General features: G+C 33.4%; 1 protein-coding gene across 1 annotated transcript in view; it reads right to left on the minus strand.

Moving 5' to 3' along the window:
• The window catches only part of DPH6 (diphthamine biosynthesis 6), a 214,963-nt gene that overhangs the window by 155,610 nt on the left and 46,337 nt on the right, over window positions 1–13,016 (minus strand). Inside the window, exons 4-5 of the mRNA XM_086749012.1 lie at window positions 11,161–11,234; window positions 9,253–9,371 (exon numbers count right to left, since the gene is read on the minus strand). Coding sequence (XP_086605138.1) covers window positions 9,253–9,371; window positions 11,161–11,234 — 193 coding nt within the window. The remainder of the gene's footprint in view (window positions 1–9,252; window positions 9,372–11,160; window positions 11,235–13,016) is intronic.

A 13,016-nucleotide genomic window follows, 5' to 3' on the forward strand; every position in this document is an offset into this window, starting at 1 on the left:
CAATAAGGTTTCTGGAAAGATCCTAATCAGCTGCTCATAAAAAGCAGAATAGTTTAGAACTTTAATAAGAAAAGATGCAATGAAAGTATTAAGTTTTCTGTAACCAAAACAAGTCTATTTCTCTCTTTTTTCAGTTTCTTTTCCAAGAAGAAAACAAGGTTAACAAGGAGGTGATGGGACCTTTAAGGTACAGAAATATGGACAGAAAGTAAAAGAGTATAAAAGATAGATGCAATCACTCATTTTAGAATTGGAACAGAGAAAATAGGACTATTTTTGAAGGTAAAATCCTCTACTTTAAATCTGTCTTTTTTTTTTCCTTTCTAAGTAAACAATACAAAATCACTGATTTTCATGAAGCAGGGTCAAGCACTATTCTTTAAACAATACAGAATCAAAGAGTATCTTTTTAATAGCACAGGAAAAGTCCATTAAAACAGTTATATTTGGTAAAGCAGGTTTACTCTGTAGAAGTGCAAGATTGTCAGATACCCTTCACGATGCAGGAGTGTACCTGACACAGAGATATCACTGCACTGTAAATCTATACCTTAAATTGCCTTGAGGTAAATTATTCCTAGTATCATATTTAGCTTTAATTTCTACGAAGAGTTGGGAAGTGAACTTTCTGTCTGGTAGCATAACTTGACAGCTTCATAGTCGATTCTTAAATTTCTCATAACTTTCACACATGAAAGGCTTTATAACAATGGTGAACCAGATAGGTGGCTTGAACTTCCCTTTCCAAAACATCAAAAAATTGTAAAAGCTGCTTAATTTTTGTATAAAAATGAAGGACAGGAAAGTGTCATAAATACTGGATATTGCCCCACCTCTAAAAGATTCAAGGTGAATATACTTCTAATTTATTGTATGGAAGAGCAAAATTAATGCAACTGGATTATGTGTCTACTTTTTTCCTTTTTCTTTTTTGTTTGTTTGTTTGGTTTTTTTTTCTTTTTTGTACCAGGTAACTTATCCAGTGTGGGAATAGTATAGGGATCGAATCTGAAGATACAGTAACACTTTTCAAGCTAAGTGGTAAAGTTATAAGGCGCTAATCCTGAAGTGGTTCTAGCATATATTTCCAGCGCAGTTTATTCAGGATCACAGTTCATCTTCTTTCTCAGAAGTTCATAAAATATTTTCTAAACTAGGTTACTCTCATGTCATCAAATTTTAGAATTCTAAGAGGTAAAAGGCTCTAAAACTCTTTATACCAGCAATGTTAATTTTATCTACAATCTCTTGTGATTTTTTTTTTTAACATCAAAGTTTTTTGTGTTCTAGTTACATCTAGGATTCAAAGCAACTTAGCTCTGCCATTTCAGGAACAAAAACCTAAATAAGTCTTTGAAGAAATTTTGCATTGTTTTTATCAAATAACAAGGCAGTATTTTCACACACATACTTTTAAAACTCTAGAATATTTATAGTTTAAAAAGAGATTGTTGAAGAACTGTTTAATAACAGCATTAAACCACTTTTAATCAAAACCAAGACTCTATACAAGCAAATTGTTCAGCTCATCGAAAATACTGCCCCAGTCAAAATTCCTCTCAGGACATTCAATGGACTTCATAGACTTCAAACAAAAGTTATTACAGGTTCGGTTCAAACATCCACATATGTATGACTTCCCTGGTATAAATCTGTTCTCAGTGTTTTTAACCTTGGCATACTGAAATGTTTTGAGTAGAATTACTTTAAAGCATTACTTGTTTATTAATCTATTTAATTCAAAGAGTTCAACCATTACAGCAACATTGTTTGGATAAAAAAAAAAAAAAAAAAGATGTGCTGTTTTGTCCCTGTTAAAGAATTCTGTTATTCCCATGCTTTGAACAGTTCTAGTGCTATTAAGTTTTGAAGAAAAGGATTGAAATTTGATTCAGCAGCAGAGAAAGAGGCATGCTGCAAGTGGTAAAATTTGTGTCACTTTCATTAAATCCATCCCCATGCAGACAAGTTAGAAACCTTTAAAAAGTCACAGTTCCCAAACAGATCAACAGAGACTTCTGACAGGGGAAATCAGTAGATCATCTGCAAAAGGGGGAAGGCCAGAGCAGAAATAAAGGATCAGATCAGGACAAGAAGTCTCGTAAACCTTCAACTCAGACAAACCTGGACAGCAAGCATCTATGGTTCTAACTACACAGACATGCCTTTAAAGGTTTATGTATAAGCTCTCTTTCAGCACAGAAGTCTGCACAGTGGATGTGCATCCAGAACTTAAATCTTACCAAGCATTAAAGAACAGCAAGTAATATTCTAGCATTAACCATATACCACTTCTCCCTCTTGATTTTCATTCTGTTAAGATTATTTCTGCTTTTGACATCTTACTAAGCTGTTTTTCTTCCACTGTTTTTCAGCTCAAAGTTCTCTGACTATTCTCCTATCTTCTTCAGTAGAACCCCTTACTTCCTTTTCTCTTTCACTTTAGATGTCTTATAGGCCATTCTTAACCATTTTCATTTTTTCTTTAGATGATCTGATCTCCCTAAATTTCAAAGCAATCTTTCCACTCTTAAGCCATTTCTGTCCAATTTTGTCTGCCTCTGGTATGTCCGTAAGAAGCACTGCACTCAATAATGCCAACTTTCAATTACTCTTCTGTTTTCAGGCACATTCACTTTCCCACTCTTCCAACTCCTGTCATCTGTTACTACTGAAACTATCTACTTTCTTCCCAACCTCTAACCTATAGGCTCAAAAGATAGCAAAGAGGAAAGAATCATATTTCTCTCTAACCTGTTTCTAGATCCACTTATGAAAACTGTTACAAAATCTCATTTTTTTCTTTTTCTGTAACACACTTTGTTTTCAAACATTTCTTTCTACCCATGCACTAAAAGCTCTTTCCAAGATCTCATCTTACACTGGTAACAAAGTATCCGTCATCCACATACAAGCATCAATCAAATAACATTCCAAATGCAAAGATTATGTTCTTATTTTTTTAACATTTCAGCTATGATCTGAATAAAAACTTTTCTTCATTTAAAGGCCATTCCTAGTTCTCTTTTCTCCTACTCATCTCTTTTGCATCATACTCTTCTTAAATCCCAAGCTAATTTTGATTGATTTCTGGTCTTGCATACAATTTCCATTTTTCCATGTCTATGTTTTCTGAAATGAATCTTTTCCCTCAGAAAAAAAAAAAAGGGCCTGAGCTAAAATGGCTCCTGTGGTTTCATAATTGTTCTCAAGTCTTTTCATACAACGTCTGGTGTGGTAACTTTCCTATTGTTGTAAATAACATGAATGATGTAGATAAGTGAAGCAGTAGACAAAGGTATTAGGGAACAAGCCTAAGGCAAAAGTGTCAAATACACTGAAACTCGAAAGGACCAACTAAGCTTTGGAAGTTTTGCTTGAAAATTCAGTGACAGTAACATGTGCTACCTAGGAAACAAGGATTAGAAGGGGGAAAAGACTAATAAGAATATCTTACCTAAAGGACATGATAGTTGTAAATTTACCAAAATTATAATTTGAAAAAAAATACAATAAAAATTAATTAAAAGCTATCATATGTGTACATAAGGTAATACTTTAGCATTGTTCAGGGATAATTTTTCTAATAAAAGGTTAAGGCTACTTTTTAGAATACACAATTCCTAACAGAATAAACAACCATTAAAATTGGACAGTACTTGCAAAAATATTATCAGTCATTTTATGTTCCACTTCAAATTATGATAAACAGAAGATGTCTTTTTCGTATTAATAAAACCAGATATTATCAAGAGCAAAGGCTGTAAAGACTGTCATAGATTCCATTACAACTCCAGTGTCTGGTAACTGCCCAAGGAAAAAGTAATGGAACAATCAGCTCTAAATAAGCTGAACTAGCTAAGAATAATGCCAATGATTAGTTTATTGAGTAATAACTAAGTAAACAAATCCTTACAATACACTATGGAAGAAATTGGGATCATATACCAATTTCTTAACAAAATGTTTCTCACTTCCTTCTGTTATGTTTGTGAACTGTCTGAGAAATTTTTGAAAATATTTAGAGGAAGTAACTATGTTCCCCTGCGATGATAATACTACAAGTTCTTTCAGTTTCCCTAATAATGAGCTTAAAATTGCTTGGTTCTGAGATCTAGAGACACATTTTCAAAGAATACTGTTCCTTTCCATTGCACAGACGACGTGCTCAGACAAAACTCACACAACCACTGATTTTACTTCAGGATATGATCTGACATTACAGCCAGCCCAATTTGGTGGTAAGCTTTCTACTGAAAAGAATTTCGTCCTCCATGCAGCTGTGGCTTCTACACAGCAAGTTCTCTTCTGTGCAGTACTTCTCTGCTGGATCACCCAGCTGCAGCCACACAATCACTGGAGCTTTTACAGGGGCAGAAGCAAATAGAGACTTGTGGTTTGGAAGAGTTGACTAGAAAGGGGAAGGAAAGATCAACCTTTTGGCAGCAACTCACTATTAGATCAGTTTGTATGTAACACTATATTGCACCCTCAGGAGCTTAACCAGGAACTGTGTGATGCTAGTTCTTTTTTAATGTACTTCCATTAAAATTAATGGGAGTCTGGCTATAAATTTCAGTCAATCAGAATTTCACTTCTGTACACTAGTGGCATACAAATAGCAAACAATTACGCAGATACCTAGGTGGTTAGGTTTAAAAAATAAACAAAAGCTATAAGCACTGATTTCATTATAATGAGAAGTAGCATTCTGTCTCTCTAACTGAAAAGCTGATAGACAAAAACATAGGCATCTCTAAACTATTAGCTTTCCAGGGCATTGGTATACCAGTCTTCGTGACCTTGTGAGGCATGCATCAAGATCTTCTCACAGCAAAGGAGACTCATTGTCCAATAGGTCCAAGAACTTATTGTCCAACAGTCGAACAGTGTTACGGTATAATTTCTCTCCTGTGTTAGACGTAATTTAACCATGAAAGCTTTTTTTCAACTTAGTATTTCTACTATTAATCTCATAATTACAATGTTTTTTCAAGTATTTAATTCAAGTATTTAATTCAATGTTTTTCAAGTATTTATTTCAATAATAAATCCTTACTTCACTATCCTTACTTTACTAGCATGGCCAGCAGGTCGAGGGAGGTGATTCTGCCCCTCTACTCTGCCCTGGTGAGACCCCACCTGGAGTACTGTGTCCGGTTCTGGAGCCCCCAACATAAGAAGGACATGGACCAGTTGGAGAAGGTCCAGAGGAGGGCCATGAAGATGATCAGAGGGCTGGAGCACCTCTCCTATGAGGACAGGCTGAGAGAGTTGGGGCTGTACAGCCTGGAGAAGAGGAGGCTCCGGGGAGACCTTATAGCTGTCTTCCAGTACTTAAAGGGCGCCTACAGGAAAGACAGGGAAAAACTCTTCAGTAGGGCCTGTTGCAATAGGACAAGGGGTAATGGTTTTAAGATAGAGGGAGGTAGATTCAGACTGGACATAAGGAAAAAATGTTTTACAATGTGGGTGGTGAAACACTGGAACAGGTTGCCCAGAGAGGTGGTAGACGCCCCATCCCTGCAAACATTCAAGGCCAGGTTGGATGGGGCTCTGAGCAACATGATCTAGTCAGGGATGTCCCCGCTCCTTGTAGGGGGGTTGGCCTAGATGACATTTGAAAGTCCCTTCCAACCCTAACCATTCTATGATTTTATGATTCTATAATTAAACTAGGAAGAAGCTGCAACGTATAAAGTAAATAATGCATATTAATCTCATAAAACCCAAGAAATTTGAGTTCATATTCTGATTTTGACTGAAACATTGAAAAAGCATTTTTTTTCCCCACTTTCTCAAGCTAACAAAGTGCACTTATAAAATTTATTGAAGGTAAACATTACACTTAAAACTTCAAGAAAAAACAGAAACACCAAAGACAAACTGGTTTAACTGCATGACATAAAAACAATTTCAACTATATTCTCATATATATGAGAACTGAAGTTTGTCATATTTTAAAATGTATAGTGGCACTAAATTTTAGGGTTAATTCTTAACAAGATTTAGGTAGAGATAACCATATACGTAAGGTAAAACTAAATAAAACTTGCTGCTTGATTTTTACTGAGGAAGATACTGTGAGGAACCCAAAGACTTCTTTCAAATGTATCCCTTCTCCTTCTCTCACTTACACCTGAATATTATACCTTGTACTGCAGTGGAACCAATTTGCTTTAGAATATGGCAAAGGTAAGACTCGTACACAAAATTACCCAGATTAAATGCTGAATCTGTTATATGCATACTCTGCAAGTTAATTAGTAGTTTAATCTGTAAAATGTGTTCAGAGAGCAAGGATATCAAAAACACATCTTACGATTGTGCTATACTGGATATTAGTGGAATTTAAGGCATACACGTTTAAAACAATCAATAACTGCTTCTATTTTAGCTATTACTGAGTAATCTCATTCTGACTTTCTGGGATTTCCACTGAAGAGGGCTATACTTCAAATGTAAAAGTATCATGCATCATATAGGCATCTTTAGCAGCAAGAAAATGGCACTGAAGATAAATATGCATAAGCAGTATTTTTTATTTTTTTTATTGCTTGGGCTTGCTGATAGATCATGGAATGTTTTTCTCTCATCATTAAAGCCTCTGAAATACACTCTAAAGGAAAGAAACTTGATCTGCTTATAGATCAACAGAAGGCATGTGAAGAAGGCTCGCTAACAATACTTCTTTTGCATGTAAGTGAAAGCGATTGGTACCCCATCTGGAGAAGCACAGTACTCTGAGACAGAAAACTCTTGCCACTGGCAAAGTTTATGGTATTAATTTGTAATGGTGGATTTAGGGAAATGTACTAAACTAAAGCTCATTTACTCGCACAATTATGTGTTTTCGACCTAAAACGACAGGCTTTTACCTCGCCAATATTAGCACTGAGTTACTGGAAAGCAAGACAAGGCGGGAGTACAAGGATGCCAGAGATGATGAATGTCAAGCTAAGTTACAGATTTGTTTCTTGCATTAACATCTGTACAATGTACCATCTAATGCATTGCCCTTCAGACTCTGAAATCTGTTATTTTAAATATTTTCATTGCAGTTTAGCTTTGATAATTAATCTAAGAGGCAAAAAGTTAAAGTGTATCTTATCTTCTTAGCCACTTGATATGTTAAACAGCCTTCATACCTTAAATCCACTTTAATAAGGCATGCAATTATTAAAGCATTACAGAATGGCCCCAGAGCACACAAGTTCCATTAAATTTGCTTACATCTAATTACATCTGCCTGAGGCAGGTGAGAAATTGACTCTGATAAGATCTTTCTTTTACCTGTAGCAAAAAAAAAAATAAAAAGGAAAGAATCTCGCAGTGATTTTCTATCTAATTGCCATCTACAAGTATTTATGGTATTCGCTCCTTCAGTGAATAGACCACAAAACATTCTTTGTGAACTAACTAGTGCATTTTAAGTTTTTTTAAGACTGTAGAATATAAAAGACAAGCTTATCTTGCTTCTGGCAGAAGACAGGTCATCAATGATATCTACTTGTGAAATAGTTTTATCCATTGTTTAAATCGTGTATTTTCTTTAACATTTTTCAAATAAATTTTAAATAGAATTTATTTGTTTCATTTTGTATGAGTTTTTTTCCTTTTCACAATTAGTTTCCTTCACTAGTACAAAATTTAGTGAAAATATTCTAAACTTGATTAAAAATAACTCTTGATGTGAAAAGGATGTTACACATTTTCTGTGGACTTTTATTTTTTTCTTCATGTCAGCATAAGCAATGAAAGCATTCTATTTTACAAAAAATAACATAAATGTAAAAATATACTTTACACAGCCTTAAAACTATTCCTTTAAACAAAATATTTATTTTTTTCCAATTTAAAAAATAAGTGCTTTATAATAGAAAACACAGCATTCAATTCCTATCTATTTGTAACTGGGCTTCCAAAATTCAGGAAAATGCTCTTAAGTTACATTGCTTGTTACCTATAAATTAATGAGACAATATGGTATTTCTAATTATTCTAATCTCACTAGCAGCCCGAGTAGTTCCTAGAGAACTATACAGCAAGACCATCATAGTGACAATGTAAAAACTAGTTAGGAACTATACCAGCTGAAGAGAAACAAATACATTTAAAAATAATTAATTTTTTTTTTAAAAGTCATGGAATTCATCCAGCCTAAAGGGATTATAATTCAATGCCTGGTTAATACCTGGGAGAAATGACTTTGTTATAAAGTATTCTTTAAAGGAGATAGACATTTGATGTGAAAGTCACCCAGGTAAACCAGGCATTGGACTTCTAAGGCAAGGTTATAGAACACTATTTCTCAAACATACATCTTTATACACGCATCACCAACACCACTGAACCTCTTGTATTATACTAGCCATTCTTTGGTCCAATGGACCGCAAATCTATAGTCAACCCAAAAAGAATAGGTCCTTTGGTCACACTTTATGCTTAAGACCTCATTTGACACTCTTAAATGAAAAAGTGCACAGAGGCTTGCAATTAATATATTCTACCATTAACATGTTTCTTATGTGCTTCTTAGGGCTACAGAGCACATCATCCCATAAGCCTTCCTATAAAATGTCATTTGACCTTATCCTTACATTCAAACAATAAACAAACAGGTTACCTTTCATATTGATTTGCTTCATTATACAAACCTCATTTTACATATTTGACAATGAAAAGACATGTTGATTTTTTGGTGCAGTAAACAACTACACTGTAAATACCATTTTTTTTAAGGCAATGGCAAACCATTTCTGTTTGCTATATGCTTTACCAACTCAAAGACTGTTGTTATACAAAATGTTTTGGCCTCATATAATTACATCTTGTTTGATGTTAATTTGTTGTATTTCTATTAAAGCTTTCATGGATGTTTTATAATATTGTCTAGCCACCAGTCTGCATCATCTGTCAGTGACAATACTGTGAACCACTGAACCACGCATCTTTCCTCCAAATCAAAACCAAACTAGAACAAAAAAAATTACAAAAGGAATTTAATGACTATGCTAGGAACAATTATTTTCTAACTTTCCCATGTCTATTCTAACAATGAATTGCAAACAGGTAAATTAATTATTCAGACACCATGAGTATTATTCAGCCATGCAATTTTTTAAAAATTTCTTCATATTAACTTTTCTTATCCTAAAATATAGATCAAAGTTTCTGTTCTTCTCTGTTATATTGTGGATTTGTCCACAGGAAGTTTCAGCAGACAATATTGCTCAGAATCTGAATACGTACCAAAAGCTGCCACTTTTATGATTATGGCTTGAATGTTAGATGCTATCATTTCTTTAAGCAATATTTCCTGGTTCCGACGCCAAAGGTAAGCTAAAGGCTGAAGATTAAGCCTTCTGCATCTTAAAAACAAACAAAAAATTGGATAAGCCAAACATTATGCTTTTACACAGCACGATTCATGTAAAAGTAAAGAAAATTAATGTCTCTTATTTCCTATCTTTAAATATTTTTTTCTTCTACAATTTCAATTAGAATACTTGACTATTCGTAGAGTTCAGTGTATACATTAAGTCCAGTATTAAAAAAATAAATAAGCTTGTTCTGACTATAATTCATCTATGTAAGTACGATGCAACTATCTGATGTAAATAGATTTGTATGGGAACTTAAGTAAAACAATGAGAAAACACATTTCTAAACATTTAGGGATGCAAACCCATTAACACCTTAGGAAGTGATCACTTTTTATAAACACAGCTAAAGCAAGAGCTACTTTCTGTGATAAATGTGGCCCATGTCACTAGTACAATATGCTGAATTTGTTACACTCGACAAACCTGTGATTGGGATCACCATGCAAGGAAAAGAATCATTTAGGAAAATGTATACAGCTTGTGATGCAAAGTAACCACTTGTTAATGTAAATTTAATTATTTGTTTTGATACATATCATGTTTAGACAGCATTTGATACACAGCATTTGATTGTTTATCAAATTAGAGAATCACTAATTTGCACTATTGATAGGTAACCCTTCTGCAAATTGTCAAGTACCATCAGTTGATGATAAAATGTGTAATGAAGAGTTCCTGAAAAACGTAAAAACATTTAACTATGGGACTAGCTCAGTGCACTCAAAAAGTACATTTATTTGTCAATTATCATGGTTTATCTAATATATGTGCTTTCCCACATATGTTAGATAGACCCACTAGTATTAGTGTCAAGACTTTATCATTAAATGGATGTTTAATTCTGACACATAAATCCATAGTTAGCACCCATATAATCTGATTGGGTTTGTTATTACTTTCATATATTTTAACAGACCACTAAGTTGGGAAATTAATGGAAATATTTATCAACTCAGAATGTGAAGTAGTTCATTTAGGTGCCTAACTTTAGCTAACAAATTAGCTGACTCCAAGTAACGAGGATGGTTTATGTGAAACAACTTTATTGCAAGGGGTCAATCTACAGATCAACATAATGTTGGGTTTTTTTTAATCACTGAGCAACCTTGGAATTAATCAGATCTGTCTGAAATACTGTTATGACCTGTCAATTTTTTGGCCATGGTAAAAGACCTGAAACTCACAATCAACAAAAGCAATCTTTTCTAAAATACCTAGTAACATGATATGTTTTAAGTGTAAGGGAAAAGAAAAGGAAAGGAGCTATTTCAGACTGCAATTTACCTATGTAAAGAAAACACCCATGCTGTGAAACTTGCTGATGTGATTCGAGATGGCACAGCATTAACTTCATCATTCTTACAGTTCATAAAGTATTCCAGGTATTTGCTTTTATCAGCAACAAATAACTAATGAACTCATGAAAATAATATTAAATTTTAAGACAAGGTATTCTAGCATTTCATCAGACATATTTAGGAAATTTTTTTCCAGATTAAAATTTAAAAAAAGTATCACAATCTAACTCTACTTAAACAGTGTGACAGTAGAAATGACAAATGAAAGCTTCTGATTAACGATAATAGAATTTAGATTTTGAGGTTCCAGAAAAAAAAAAAAAAGAAGAAAAAAAAAAGAAAAAAGGTTTTAATTAATTGGGTGACACAGAACATGAGAAACAAAGCAACTGTCTCTGCTCCAGAATTTCAGTTAGAAAACAAACAAGAAAAGCACAAAAGAATGTGTATATTAATAAAGATTAATATTTTCTTACACATCTTCAACTCGAACTCTCTGGTAGTCAGAAAGAATGGCTCCCACAGATACAGCCTCCACTCCTTCTTTGTCCTGAAAAAAGACAAGGAACACTAATGATAGCAGTATATGCTGGCGTAAACAATACAGATACAGTACATCTACTAGCAGAATCAACCAAGTATAAATCTTTTTCCCTGTGCCCAGTATATGGAATTGAATGGGATGGAATGCAGATCTTGGATTGAAGAGAGCAGCACAGCTGACCTACTACATGGTTATTACTGTAACACAGTAAACTACTCAAATACTATTCTACAGAAGAAATAAGCAGGGTAACTGAAAGTATCAAATTTAACAGGTTATGCTAAAGTTTTCCTGACATACTGAAAATTACTTCCAGCTCTTCAGTATAACAGAGGTGTTAGCTATTCCACCTACAAATAAACATCAGCAACATATAGTCAGGAAGATTAATTAAACTGTTAACATTTGTCACAATATGCAGCACAAGAGGGTGTGAGATTACCCTTTTTATCCTAACACCAGAACAAGAAAACTTGTAGGCAACTTACTCAACATTATATTTTAAACATTCTGTTACAAATAAAGGTTTTCCAAGATATATTTTCTCTGCTTTATTTCAATTACTTAAGCCAATAGTTCTCTTTTCTTTTCTTGTAAACACACTGAGAAAAGTAACATTTGAAAATGCACACACTTATAATATTTCATGAGCTCTTGCATTTTTAAGTTGCTTGAGTCCCAATCAACACGCTGAATTTACTTTCTTTTCCTAAAATTTGCTCCAGCCAGATTTGAATTAACCTTGTTTTCCTCTTTTGACCACGGTTAATCATAACTACACAGCATGACTTACCTTCTGGACTTGCTCAGTTAGACAGCAATCCTGTGAAGTTTGCAGTAAGATTTTACCATAAAATTTTCCACTATATACTTAGATATTAATTTCAAAATCAAATCAGTCTCTGCCTGCCATGGTACTGAATTTAAAATTAATTTCCAGTTTTTTAACAATAAAATAATGTGGAAGGTGTTTTATGCACTATTAGGGAAAAGTTTCCTGGTTTATGTCCATCTAGGATATTCTTTCCTCAATCTGTTATTTTATTCTTCTTTATATTCTCATTTCATATTTGCCCAACTAAATTCCTAAGTTATTGATACTCATCTATACTTCTGGTTTAAGAGTCATTGTATTTATCAAAATGCCTAGCTATAATAATCTGAAAATTACATCACTGTTCAATTAATGTACTTCTACATGTCATTAAAGTATACAGCATTTAATATAAAACTTAATGCAAAATCATACAGGATTCAGGTTGATGCTTCCCACGTATTCAGAAGTAATAATACTGATAAAAATTAATTTTAGCTTATCTGTCACTTGTTCATTATCCACTGTTAGCATTATCATTATTATTACTGAGTCATATAACTTTTGCTTCCCTTTGAGCTTCATGTGCAACAATGTTTCAAAGTTCTTTTCAGAAGAAAGACAAATCACAGACGTTTCAATTTACTTACCTCAATCATCTAGAATTACATTTTTTAAAAAGTTAACACAGTTATGTAAGTAGAATTTTCTTTAAATAAATTTGATAAAATGATTCGTGAAGCCTTCTTGAATTTTCAAGTACATCTAAGATGTTTTCCCAGTATTCCTCTGTTTCATGCAATTTTGATATGCAGTTTACCTGAGTACTGCTACAATTGCACTAAAGTTGCATTCCTTAAAGTTCTTTTGAGAAAAATTATAAAGCTAAGTCACATAACAGTCTTGGAAAACATGACAGCTAACAATTGTTTGTTTGTATTTTTATGTAAAGAGAATAACACTAACAATTACTT

The sequence above is a fragment of the Chlamydotis macqueenii genome, chromosome 5, assembly GCF_036417535.1.
Source record: "Chlamydotis macqueenii isolate bChlMac1 chromosome 5, bChlMac1.mat, whole genome shotgun sequence".
NCBI classification, from domain to species: Eukaryota; Metazoa; Chordata; class Aves; order Otidiformes; family Otididae; genus Chlamydotis; species Chlamydotis macqueenii.